The 12,618-nt window shown below is 46.7% G+C and overlaps 1 protein-coding gene across 1 annotated transcript in view; it reads left to right on the forward strand.

The window, feature by feature from the left end:
• The window catches only part of OTOG (otogelin), an 85,779-nt gene that overhangs the window by 30,011 nt on the left and 43,150 nt on the right, over positions 1–12,618 (forward strand). The window contains exons 22-24 of the mRNA XM_060104535.1: positions 392–435; positions 1,934–2,093; positions 9,473–9,580. Of these exons, the coding sequence (XP_059960518.1) occupies positions 392–435; positions 1,934–2,093; positions 9,473–9,580 (312 nt within the window). The remainder of the gene's footprint in view (positions 1–391; positions 436–1,933; positions 2,094–9,472; positions 9,581–12,618) is intronic.

Here is a 12,618-nt window from a genome sequence, read left to right on the forward strand (position 1 = left end):
TAGACAGCAGCATTATTATCTTCTCTTTATTATTATTATTATTATTATTATTTTAAATCTTAGTCTGGCTGCGCCGCAGGGCATGCGGGAACTTCCCAGACCTGGGATCGAACCCGCGCCCCCTGCAGTGGAAGCGCGGAGTCTTAACCACTGGACCACCAGGGAAGTCCTATTATCCTCTCTTTAAATGGAAGTTGCTGACTAAAGAAAATTCAGCAGTGCGAAACCTTCCATGAAGCGACACCCACCCTCCCCCTCTGCACAGGGAGCCGGTGACAGAAGTGGGCATGTCCTTCTGAATCCTGCAGTAACCTGAGTGCAGTAACTCGAGGTCTCCGGGCCCTGCAGTGACTGGGTGGGCTGATCCCAGTGCCTCTCTCTCTCTCTGCAGCCACTGCAAAGATGGGGTCATGAGCTGTGGTAGCAGAGCCCCAGGTAAGGGTGACAGGGAGGGTGGGGCCTCCTTCATGGTAGTGGGGTTGTGGAGAGGGGCGTGGAGAGCTCGAGGACAGACCAGGACAGGGACACCCCACCCCAGGTCTTGTGCCACACCGAGCCTTCTGTGTTCTTTGCCCTCTCGGGAAAGGTTCCAGCTTGGAGGGTGGCATTGTGAAATCCTGTCCCAACCTCAGCCCCACTCAAGTGGCTGTCCCTCCTGCTTCTCGAGAGATGCTGAGACTCCATCTCCCTCTGGACAGTCCCTTGACCTCCCCTGGGTCCTGGATTTCCTCTGTCTGAACCATCACGTGTCTACTGAGGCTGACTTTGTGTCCATTGTGGGATGTGGGATCACAGCAGTGGGGAGGATAGGCTGAGCCTTTGAGACGCTCACAGGCAGTAGAGATGGGGGCATCAGGGTGGCACACTGGTGCATCAGCCTGTGGGGCCTTGGAGGTGGTAGAGCAAGGAGGCTGGAGCCTTCAGGGAGGACCTCCCGGGGTGGATAATGCCACTAAGTATGGAGATTGGCACAGAGGAGATCAGAGAATAATCATATGGCAGGTGGCAAAGAGCAGGGCCTCCAAACTCAGGTAGCCCTGGGTTCAAATCCTGCCCAGCACTCACTACCTGTGCAGCCCTGGGTAACTCACTTCACCTCTCTGAACCTTCACTTCCTCTTTTGTATATAACCTAGATTCCTATGTTCTCCCCACGTTTCGTGGGTGTCCCTGAGAGTGTTTTTCTTTTTGTTGTTTCTGGCTTCAGGTTTCTGCCCTTTAGGAATTTTATTTCATCTCCTGTAGCTATCCCTTTCTCTCTGTTCCATCCCAGGGTGGGCGTAGAACTCAGACTCCCTTTATTGATTTTCCTAAAAAAGATTGCTCACATGGTATAAGTGTATACGGCCAACATGACTGAAGGCTCTGGGAGAGAGAGTGTGTTTATGTCACAGAAATACAGGTAAATGGGAAGTTGACTTCCATGTTGTTATAAGTCCCCTGGCCACCCTGCCACACTGCATGGCTATCCTCTTTCTGGCTCCTCTTCTGGTCCCTCTGGGGCACTTCCTCTCACCTTATCATGCCTTTGAAAGCAGAACTGACTTCTCTCCATTATATGGGAAAATAGGGGATAGTAATACCTCACAGAGTTGTTGCAGGATTGAATAAGAAAATGCACATGAAGGGCCTGGAACAGTACCTGGTGGAAAGGACACGTCCAGTAATTGGTACTGGTGGTGGTTGTCCTATTGTGGGACAGCACACACCCCTCCTGCCCACTGTGATGTGCACTTGGGAACCCAAGGAATGCTTCAGGGGCAGCAAGGGCATGAGAAAGCATCAGAGCCCCATCTCTGCCTGCATCCTCCAGATGCTGGTCCCCAGGTCTCCCTGGCCCCCCCCGCCGCCCAGGAACCCACCCTGGGCCCAGGTGTTCCAAGCATCCTGCTGAGTGTCCAGGCCCTTGCCAGCACCACCCTCTCCTATTCCAGCTGCTGCCTGTCCAGCAGGCCAGGTCTTCGTGAACTGCAGTGACCTGCACACTGACCCTGAGCTGAGCAGAGAGAGGACGTGTGAGCAGCAGCTGCTGAACCTGAGCCTGAGCATGCCAGCCCGTGGCCCCTGCCTCTCAGGATGCGCCTGTCCCCAAGGGTATGTATCTGTGTTGCCGTGGGTTACCACTCCCGAAGGCTGGCAGAACCAGAGACCATAACGTGGAGTGAGGGACAGGGAAAACCTCACACAGCCTTGCAGGGAAGCACCAGCCCACAGCTGACCAGTGACAGTGTAATGACTAGCGAGAATCTGAGAAAGAGCAGGAGGGTGGGGAGCCAAGCCGGAGGGGGCCCACCTGCCTCTGCTTCTCACCAGCATGTGGCCTTGGACAAGGAAGGGGCCTAGCTCCTTTGAGGCTCAGCTTTTCATCTGTAAAGTGGGGATAATAATAATTCCTACCACCTCAAGAGATTGTTGGAGGATTAAATGAGGTGCCAAGCACTGGGTGGGTGCCGGGCATACCCTAGAGGCCTCATGGGCTGAAGACTATGAGAGAGGAAACCCGTGTTTAGCTCTCAACCTTCATCCCTGCGAAATTCTGACCAGGTGGAGGGCTCAGGCCCCTGTAATACTTGAAAAAGAAAGGCCCCACCCTGTGGAAGTAGTCTCCCTCCTGGGTGCCCGAGATGCTGCCATCACAGCTGGGTGGTCTGCATGAGCTGAGTTTTGTAGGTCGCCTCACTGATGCTCTGCATGCCGAGGTGGCTGCAGGGGCCCAGCGCCCCGCTCTGCCAGTTCTCGTTCCTGATGCTGGTCTTGCTTCAGGTCTAGGCTGAGAAGACAGTCGATCACCTCGTCCCATGACTTAGCAGCACTGGGCTGTGTCCTCAGCCTGTGCAGACCACAGGGCTAAACTGGGAGTCCCAGCCCAGGCCTGGCAGCCAAAGGACGTGACAAGGGGGCCAGAGCTTCTAGGGTGGGAAAGGGAGGGAATAGTCTGTTGGAGTTTTGCTGTTTATAAAACACCTTGATATAACGATCTCCTTCAATCTCAGAGCATCCTTGGGAGAAAGGAGGGGAGGATCATTATTCCCATTTTGCAGATGAAGAAACTGAGGCCAAGGGTGGGGTGCAGGGAAGTGGTCTGCCCAGAGATCCATGACTCAAACCCAACTCTGCTTACTGCAAACCCTGCCCTTTGGCCAGAGCATGCTGGCTCTGTGAGGCCTGGAGTCTGGTCCCCTACGCAGAGGTCATGATGTGGTTTATGAGGCTGCCCTTTCCCAGGCAAGGGCATCCACAAGGGACCCCTGTGAGGTTTGGAGAACTCGCACAGGACCCTAGGCCCAAGACTCTGCATTTCTAACAAGCTCCCAGGGGTTGCTGATGCTGCTGGTCTAGGAGCCACACTTTGAGTAGCAAGGTTCTAAAGCAATGTCCAACATTAGGGATTAGTTTAACTCAGAAGATCCCAAAGCCAGAGTGGGGCTCCCTTTTCAATCCCCAGGCTCCAAAGGGTAGGATAGGATGTGAAGATGTCTAAGGGCTCGGTGACTTTTGACAAGTTACATGACCACTTGGGCCACAGTTTTCTTGTCTGTGAGGCCCGGCTGGCTGTTTGCAGGACCAGTCTGAGCAGGACAGTACCTGAATCCTCTTCCTCTGCTTCTGGCCTCCCAAAGTTCAATCCAGGTCCTAGCGCTGTGCCAAGAGCATCCACAGCCCAGAGGACTTAATGTTTGTCACTAGCTGTGTGATGTCGGACAAGTCACTTAATGTTTATGAGCCTGAGTTTGCTCACCTGTGAATTGAGGACAGTAACACCTACACTGCAGGATTCTTGTGAGATTTAAAGAAGACAGCGGCTGCAAGGAGCCGGGCACAGTAAGTGCTCCAGAGAAACTTGTTCTCTTCCCCTTGTTAGTGTTGAACCCCCATCACCTCTTGGGGTATTTGCCCTAGTGGCTCACGTGCTGTATCAAATGCCCTATGAGGAGCTTATACACACTCCATAGGGGCTTGTCAAAGGGAAATTGTTACAGTCTCGACTTTTAAAGGAAGGACAGGCATTTCCTTCCATAGTGGAACATCCTCTTGGGAGCTGGGATAGGGCTCCCAGTGATATACCTAACAAGCCCTGCCTGGGGCCCTCTGGGCCTCCAGTACCTGTGCCCCTCCCCATGGTGTTTCTTAGAATCTCTGGGTGTGTGTAATCCTCCTGGGCCACTGCAGGGATCTGGGGCTGTCTGTGCTGCTCCAGGTTCCTTTGCATGTTGGTGCTGAGCCCAGGGCTCTGGGGCCACTAAGTAGTGTAGCACAGTGGTTAGGAGAACAAACTCTGGAGTCAGGCTTGAGTTCTGATTACACCACTTACTGGGTGAGTCAGTTAACTTCCCTGAGGCTCAGTTTCCTCACCTGTAAAATGGCACAGAATAAGCACTCTATGTGGGTGATGGCATTGTCTTCCTTCACCTGGATCCCATGCATGTGCAAATGCTCCCTGAGGGGGGTCTGGAACAAGAGGGACCCTTAACAGTTAAGGAGAGGGTGCTCCGCAAATTGAGGGCACCTTGGAGACAGAGGCCAGAGCCTCTCTCTGCATGCTCCTGTCTGTGGTGGGCACACAGAAGGTGCTAGGGATGCAGGCAGGTCTGCAAAAGGCCAGGAGGGAGCAGTGGATGGTAGGCGGCAGGAAAGGTCCCTTCGCCGGGTGGATGGTGGGGGCCAGGGGAGGGCCTGGGGGTGAAGATGGAAGGCGGTGAGCCAGCCCATCACTGGTTTCTGATGCAATTATGGAGAAAGGAAGGGTAAGAAACCAATATTTATTGTGTATCTACTAAGTGCTAGGCAGTGTGCCCAGGTCTATAATTAAATTCTCGTAATGCCCTTGGGAAGAAGGCGTCATCCCCGTTTTACACATGAAAAACTGGAGGCTTAGAAAGGTTAAGTGGCTTCAGGTAGTGCACTGTGGATTAAGCACATGCTTTTAAATTATTTTCCTGCTTCCTCTGACAATCGCGATGAAATGTTAGTAATGGAGTAAAAAAATGTATAAATCACCAGGGACAAAGGGAGCAGGGATGGAATGACAGTGACATGAGATGGGTCAATAGTTTTTGAAGAAGGAACGAGGGTGGCTATGTAGAAACTGACGTTGCAAAGCAGAGGATGACAGCTGATGCTTGTAGAGAAGGAAGGCCAAGGAGAAACAGCCTACATGGTGTTGACGGCTTGAGGAACAGGAGGCTCCAGGCATCTCAGAAAGAGGGGTGGTGGGAGCAAGACAGGAGGATGAGGTGCAAGTCTGGGTAAGGAGCAGTTAAACTCCCAGATTCCCTAACCCCATCCAGCAGAGAAAGGTGGTAAGAGTTTCTAGAAATGTCAAGTCAGAGGCTTTGATCTCAGGGACACAGGCAGGGATGAGATGTAGAGTGAAAATAGGGAGATTGACTGAAAGCCTGCTGGGACCCAGCCTTCTTCCCCAGCTTGGTTCCCAGGATGGTGGCATCAAAGTTTTTGCCTCCCAGGCCAGAAATGAAAGATGATTCTCCTGAAAATTGGCTGGGCCAAGAGAAAAAAAACTCTAGAAACTGACATTTTGGGGGTTCCACAACAAAAATGATGGCCCCCCTTAAATATGGAGCTTCCAATCAATATTTCATGTCTCACTCTATTTCCTTTTAATTTTTTAAAGGTGAGGCATAATTTATATACAGTAAAACACACAGATTATAAGTATACAGTTTGCTAAGCTTTGATAAATTTATACCCTCTTGTAACCCACATCTCCTTCAAGATAGAGAACACTTCTTTCCCCTCAAAAAATTCCTTCGAGGGCTTCCCTGGTGGCGCAGTGGTTGAGAGTCTGCCTGCTGATGCAGGGGACATGGGTTCATGCCCCGGTCCGGGAAGATCCCACATCCCACGGAGCGGCTGGGCCTGTGAGCCATGACCGCTGAGCCTGCGTGTCCAGAGCCTGTGCTCTGCAACGGGAGAGGCCACAACAGTGAGAGGCCCGCGTACCAGAAAAAAAAAAAAATTCCTTCGAGCCCTGTGCTTTTTCCTAGTTAGTGCCTCCCCCATCCCTCCACCATAGTTCTTCATTTTGGCATAGATAGTCTCTGCCTGTTCTAGAACTTCATGAAAGTAGAAGCATGCAGTATCTACCCTTTGATGTCTGGCTTCTTCTCCTTAGCATATGTCTTTGAGGTTGATCCACGTTGTTGCATTTTCCAGTAGTTTGTTTCTTTTTATTGCTCAGTAGTATTCCATTGTATGAATATACAATAGTTAATTTATTCACTCAAATGTTGATGCATATTTGGGTTATTTACAGTTTGGGCTATTTTAAATAAGGCTGCTTTCTCTTGGATGAACACTTCAGCATGGAATTGAGTCCTAGGGTAGATGTATGTTTAACTACATAAGAAATTGCCAAATTACTTTCTTGTATGACTTCACCTTCTCATTGCGTGAGAGTTCTGGCTGCTCCACATCCTCACTAACATTTGATGTTTTCAGTCTTTCTCATTTTTGTTATTTTAGTGAGAACTTAGTCAAATAACATTATGGCTTTAATTTGTATTTCCCTAATGACTAATGATGAGTACTTTTTCATGTGTTGTTTGGCCATTTGTATATCTTCCTTTGTAAAGTGTCCATTCAAGTCTTCTGCCTACTTTTTACTTAGCTGATTTTTTAAAAAATTGAGTTGTAGGGACTTCCCTGGAGGTCCAGTGGTTAAGACTCCACACTTCCATTGCAGGGGGCCCAGGTTTGATCCCTGGTTGGGGAACTAGATCCCGCATGTATGCCGCAACTAAGAAGTCCACATGCTGCAACTAAAGATCCCATGTGCCACAACTAAGACCCAGTGCAGCCTAAATAAATAAGTAAATAACTTTGCTTGTAAAAAAAAATTGAGTTGCAGAAGTTATAGATTCTGGATGCAAATCCCTTGTCAGACATCTGTATTGCAAATATTTTCTCCCAGTCTGTAGTTTGCCTATCCATTTACTTATAGTGTCTTAATATGTCTAAAAACTTCTGATGAGCAGAAGTTTAAAATATTGGTGATGTTTACCTTATCACTTTTTTCTTTATGATTAGTGCTCTCTGTGTCCTAAGAAATCTTTGCCGCAGTTCCAAAGATATTCGTCTATATTTTCCTCTAGGAGCTTTATAAATTTTGCTTTTACATTTGGATCTATAATCTATCTAAAATTATTGTATTTTGTATATGCTGTAAAATGGAGTTGTTTCATTTTATTTTTTCTGATGGATATCCAGTGGTTATACCCACATTTAAAAAAAGACTTTACTTTCCCTATTGAATTGTTTTGGCACCTTAAAAAAAAATCAATTGACTGTATAAATGTCGGTCTATTTCAGGACTCTTTATTCTTTTTTTTTTAACATCTTTATTGGAGTATAATTGCTTTACAATGGTGTGTTAGTTTCTGCTTTATAACAAAGTGAATCAGTTATACATATACATATATTCCCATATCTCCTCCCTCTTGAGTCTCCCTCCCACCCTCCCTATCCCACCCCTCTAGGTGGACATGAAGCACCGAGCTGATCTCCCTGTGCTATGTGGCTGCTTCCCACTAGCCATCTATTTTACATTTGGTAGTGTATATATGGCCATGCCACTCTCTCACTTCATCCCAGCTTACCCTTCCCCCTCCCCATGTCCTCAAGTCCATTCTCTACCTCTGTGTCTTTATTCCAGGACTCTTTATTCTGTTCCATTGATCTATTTGTCTATCTTTAGGCCAATATCACACTGTCTTGATTTTTGAAGGTTTATAGTAAGTCCTGAAATCAGAAATTGATAGTGCTCCGACTTTGTTCCTTTTCAAAGTTTTTTTTGACACTTCTAGGTCTTTGAATTTCCATGTAAATTTAGGACCAGCTTGTCAATTTCTACAAAACAGCGTCTGGGATTTTGATTGGGATTGTGCTGAATCTATAGGTCACTTTGGGAGAACTGACATCTTCATATTAGTGAGTCCTCCGATCTGCAAATATGTTGTTATTGCTCCATTTACTGGGCCTTCTTTAATTTCTCTTAGCAGTGTTTCATAGTTTTCACCTAAAGTTTTATACATTTGTCATTGAATTTATTTATAGATATTTGGTGTTTTTGTCGTTCATTCCATCTAAGTTGTCAAATTTATAGGCACATCTATGATGATTTTTTGCCTATTCTATCTGTAATGGAGAAGAACGTTGAAATCTCCAACTATAATTGTGCTTTTGTCTCTTTTCTCCTTTTAGTTCTATGAGTTTTTGCTTCTGTTTTTGAAGCTCTCATACTTGGTGCGTGCCCATTTAGGATTCTTATGTTCTCTTGATAAATTGACTCTTTTGTTATTGTGAAATAGCCCTCATTATTGCTGTTAATACTACTTATCTTGAAGTCTACTTTGTCTAATGTTAATATAGCCACTCTGTCTTGTGACTAGTGTTTGCATGATATCTTTCCCCATCATTTTACTTTTAGCTTATCTGTGCCTTTATACTTCAACTGTGTCTTTTGTAAACAAAATATAGTTGGGTCTTGCTTTTTTCACCAGTGTTACAGTTTCTCCCTTGTAATTAGAGGGTTTATACATTTGCCTTTAATGTAATTGGACTGAATTTAATACTACCATCTTGTTACTTGTTATCTGTTTGTCCTATCTTTCTTTTTCTTCTTTTCTTTCTTCTTTTGGGTTAAGTATTTTTTAGTATTCTATTTTTTTCTCCTTTATTTCATTTCAAGTATATATCCTGGTATTTTTTATTTTTGTGGTTCTCTAGAGATTACAATATGTATCTTTCATTTATCACAGTCTACCATGAATTAATGTTTCACCACTTTAGGTAGAATACTTGTAACAGTCTGCTTTCATTTACTTCCTTCTTGTCCTTTGTACTGTTATTGTCATACATTTTACTTCTACATGTGTTATAAACCCCACAATTCATTGACATTAATCTTGTTCTAAGTGCTCAGTTATCTCTTAAAGAAGTTTAAAATAATTTAAAAAATATTTACCAACATATTTTCTACTTTTGGAGCTCTTCATTCCATGTGAATCTGAGTTTCCATCTTCCTGAAAAATTCCCTTTAACATTTCTTTTCAGTGCAATCTACTAGTTACTCTATGAGCCACCTGGGTAGGGAGGGTCAATGCCCATGTCCATGGTCTGTTCATTAGTGTATATCTAGTGCCTATGGGACAACTGGCATCCAGCCTGGCTGGCGAGTGGGGGGCAGCATGTGGCTGGTAGAGCTGATCCTTGATTCCTGATGTATGGCAGAGACTTCTGAGCTGGGCGACGTCTGTCTCTGGTTTTTCCAGTTACCGAGGTACCTCTGAACCCCACTGGGCAGCAGCAGGATGGTGGTGGGTACATGGTCACTCTCTTCCAGGGGGTAAATGCTGAGAGCCACTCCTGGGCATCCGTGTGGATACAGGGTCCTCCACAGGTGACAGAGATGGGAAGGGTGCTCTCCTGACCACCTACTTGCTGTGTCCTTATAGCCTGCTCAGACACGGGGATGCCTGTTTCCTGCCAGAGGAGTGCCCATGCACTTGGAAGGGGAAGGAGTACTTTCCTGGGGACCAGGTCATGTCTCCCTGCCATTCCTGGTAAGTGAGGGCCCCATCCAGTCTCTGCTTTTTGCTGGGGGTGAGGATGGATATGGGATGCATGATCATGAGTACAATCTAGCATTCCCCCTTCAACCATGTTCATATTCATGTTGTGTGTTTCTGTGCTATGTAGGGGTTTGTGTATATATACAAGTGTACACATAGAAAGAATTTTGGGGAGTGTTTTTGTGAGTATTTACACGAATGTGAGTTTGATCAAACATGTATATGAATGTGTGTAGATGTGTATTTGTAACCATGAAGATGTGTTTGCCTATGTATATGGATGTGCAAGTGTGGGCACGTGTCCAAAATGCATAGACTGCATATGTGAATGTGTATGCACATGCATATATATGAAAAGATGGGCATTCATAATCCTGAATATGTTAGTGAATACATACAGTTATGAATTTGTGTATGTATTTAGCTATATTTATATACATTTGTGTGCATCTCCATCCATTTAGTATGTGGGGACATGTATGTGCAAAGTGTGTGAATATGTGCATACACTGGGTGTGCATATTTGTATTTACATGTAAGTGAACAATATGTAAAATGTGCCTTTGTGATTTCCTATGAATATGTGTATGCTTATATGTGAGAGTAAGTTTATATGTGAATATATTTGCACACTGTATATCTGTTAATATAAGTATACATACGTGAGAGTGTGTGTACCTGGATTGAATTCTTTGAAAACAGGCTTGGGGCCAGTTCTGTAGAGCCTGCCCTGGGCCAAGCAGTAGGGAATGGAAGTGGGTAGAGACTCAACCTCCTAAATATCCTCTCAGGCTTCCACTGCTGCTGTGCCTAACTCACGTTAATTCACTTTCCAAAGGCTTGGCTCCTGGAAGTGTCTATGGTGACTCTTTTTTTAAGTAACTTGTTTTCCCACTCTCCACCTGTCCTCTGTTTCTGGGAGAGCTGAGCATCTCTCCCACCTTGAAACCACCTAAATCTTGAGGTTCCCCAATGACCCCACCCCACCCCCAGCAAAGGCCTTATAACTACCCCAACAGCTAATGAGGCCTTTCAACCCATGCCTTCCAGGCTGGGCGGCCTCTGTTGTGGCCTCCTTTGCCAGATGTCCTCTGTGTTCCTGGCACACAGAGGCATGTGGAGCCTCCCTGACATACCCCCTGTGCCCTTGTGCTCCTGCAGAGGGCCCGACCTGAGCTTTCCAGGGCTCTGAGAGTCCAAGGGCTCCTCCAGCCCTGATGTGTCTGCAGGATCAAGGTGGCCCTGCCACTGCCCCAGGGGGTCAGGGGACACATCAGGGACCCCTGAGCCCTGGCTCCTACAACTCTCTGGAAAATGGCCGAAGCACATCAGCTAGACTAGTGGGGCTAGGATGAAGAGGGGAAGGAAACAGGACGAGGACCCCTCAAAGAGGTCTGGCCAGCTCATACCAGTGGAGGTCTCCACCCATTGGAACCTATTCCTTCTTAGCCCCACATCACGTTCCAGTGACTGTCCAAGGGGTTGGGCTGGGCACAAGACCCTGTGTAAAGTAACATCAGGTCAGGCTTGGTGTATTGATTCCTGGTCTGGTGTTTCGGAGATGGGTGTGTTCTGTATGAGCCCTTCCCAGCCACTCAGCTCCCCTGAACCCTTACGTCTCTTGTAGGCTGAGGAAGGTCTCCTAGACTTCGGGATTCATCTCACATTAATGAGTGTGTGCTCCATCTCTCTGCTCCCTTTTTATTGCAGGACTTCTCAAAACAGTTGTCTATATTTTCTGCTTTCAATTCCTCTTCTCCCATTCTCCCTTCCATTCCACGAAAACTATCCCTACCAAGGTCACCGATAATCTCCATGGTGTTATATCCAGTGTTTATCGCTTGGTCCTCATCTTCCTAGACATATTAGCAGCATTTGACACGGTCAGTCATTTGTTATCATTCTCTCTACCGTCATACCTTTCTTCATGTGACTCTGGGATTTCCCACCCTCTTGATTTTCCTCCTGCCTCTCTTGCTGCTCCTTCTCCAGTTCTTTCGTTGATTCTTCCTCTTCTCCAAATTCTTAATATTGAGTGCCCCGAGGGACCTCTTCTGTATTTATACTCATTCTGTTGGTGAACTCACCCCGTCTCATGGTGATAAGGCCTATCCATAGGCAGCTGACTCCCAAATTTCTACCCATAGTCCAAACCTTACTCCTGAACTCCAGACTCGCACATCCAACTACCCACTTGACATCACCACATGTGTGTCTAGTGGACATGTCAAACACCAGCACGCCCAAAACTGAACACCTGATCTTCCCCCTCAGACCTGCTTCTCACTCAGCCTTTCCCATCTGGGTGGGGGAAGACTTCATTTTTCCAGTTGCTCAGGCCAGAACACCTGGAATCATCCTTGAGTTCTCTCTCTTACTACCTTCATCCAAGCTGTCTGAAAATCCTTTTGGTTCTACATTCAAAATAGATCCAGAATCTGGATCTCATTCCTGCACTGCTATTACCCTGCTCTGAGCCACCATCATCTCTTTCCTAAGTTGCAGAAAAACCTCTCAATTGATCTTCCTGCTTCCACACTCCAGTCTAGGCTCAGCACAGCAGCCAGAGTGGAACATAAATCATCCTGTTATCCCCATGATTAAATCCTCCAAACGCTCCTGGTCTCACTCCTACCATTCTTACAATAGCCTTCATGGACCTATGGGATCTGGACCTCTGTTACCTCCCTGAATTCCTCCTCTCCTCCTACACTCTCCATTCTAGCTGTGTTGTCTTCCTGAGGTTCTTCAGGACCTTTGCAAAGGCTGTACCCTCTGCCCAGGATGCTCTTCTTCCAGATGTCCATATACTTAATTTTCTCACCTCCATTAAATCTCTGCTCACATGTTCCTCTGTCCACCTTATTTGAAATTACAACCCACCCCCACACACATTCCCAATCCCCTTTATCTTCCTTCTTCCCCCCCATAGCACTCATCACCTTCTTACCCACTCTATTACCTACTCATGTTTACTTCTTATTTAGTGTGTAGCTTCCTCCTCTAGAATATAAGCTTCACAAGGGCAG

This window comes from Mesoplodon densirostris, chromosome 7 (genome assembly GCF_025265405.1).
Source record: "Mesoplodon densirostris isolate mMesDen1 chromosome 7, mMesDen1 primary haplotype, whole genome shotgun sequence".
NCBI classification, from domain to species: domain Eukaryota; kingdom Metazoa; phylum Chordata; class Mammalia; order Artiodactyla; family Ziphiidae; genus Mesoplodon; species Mesoplodon densirostris.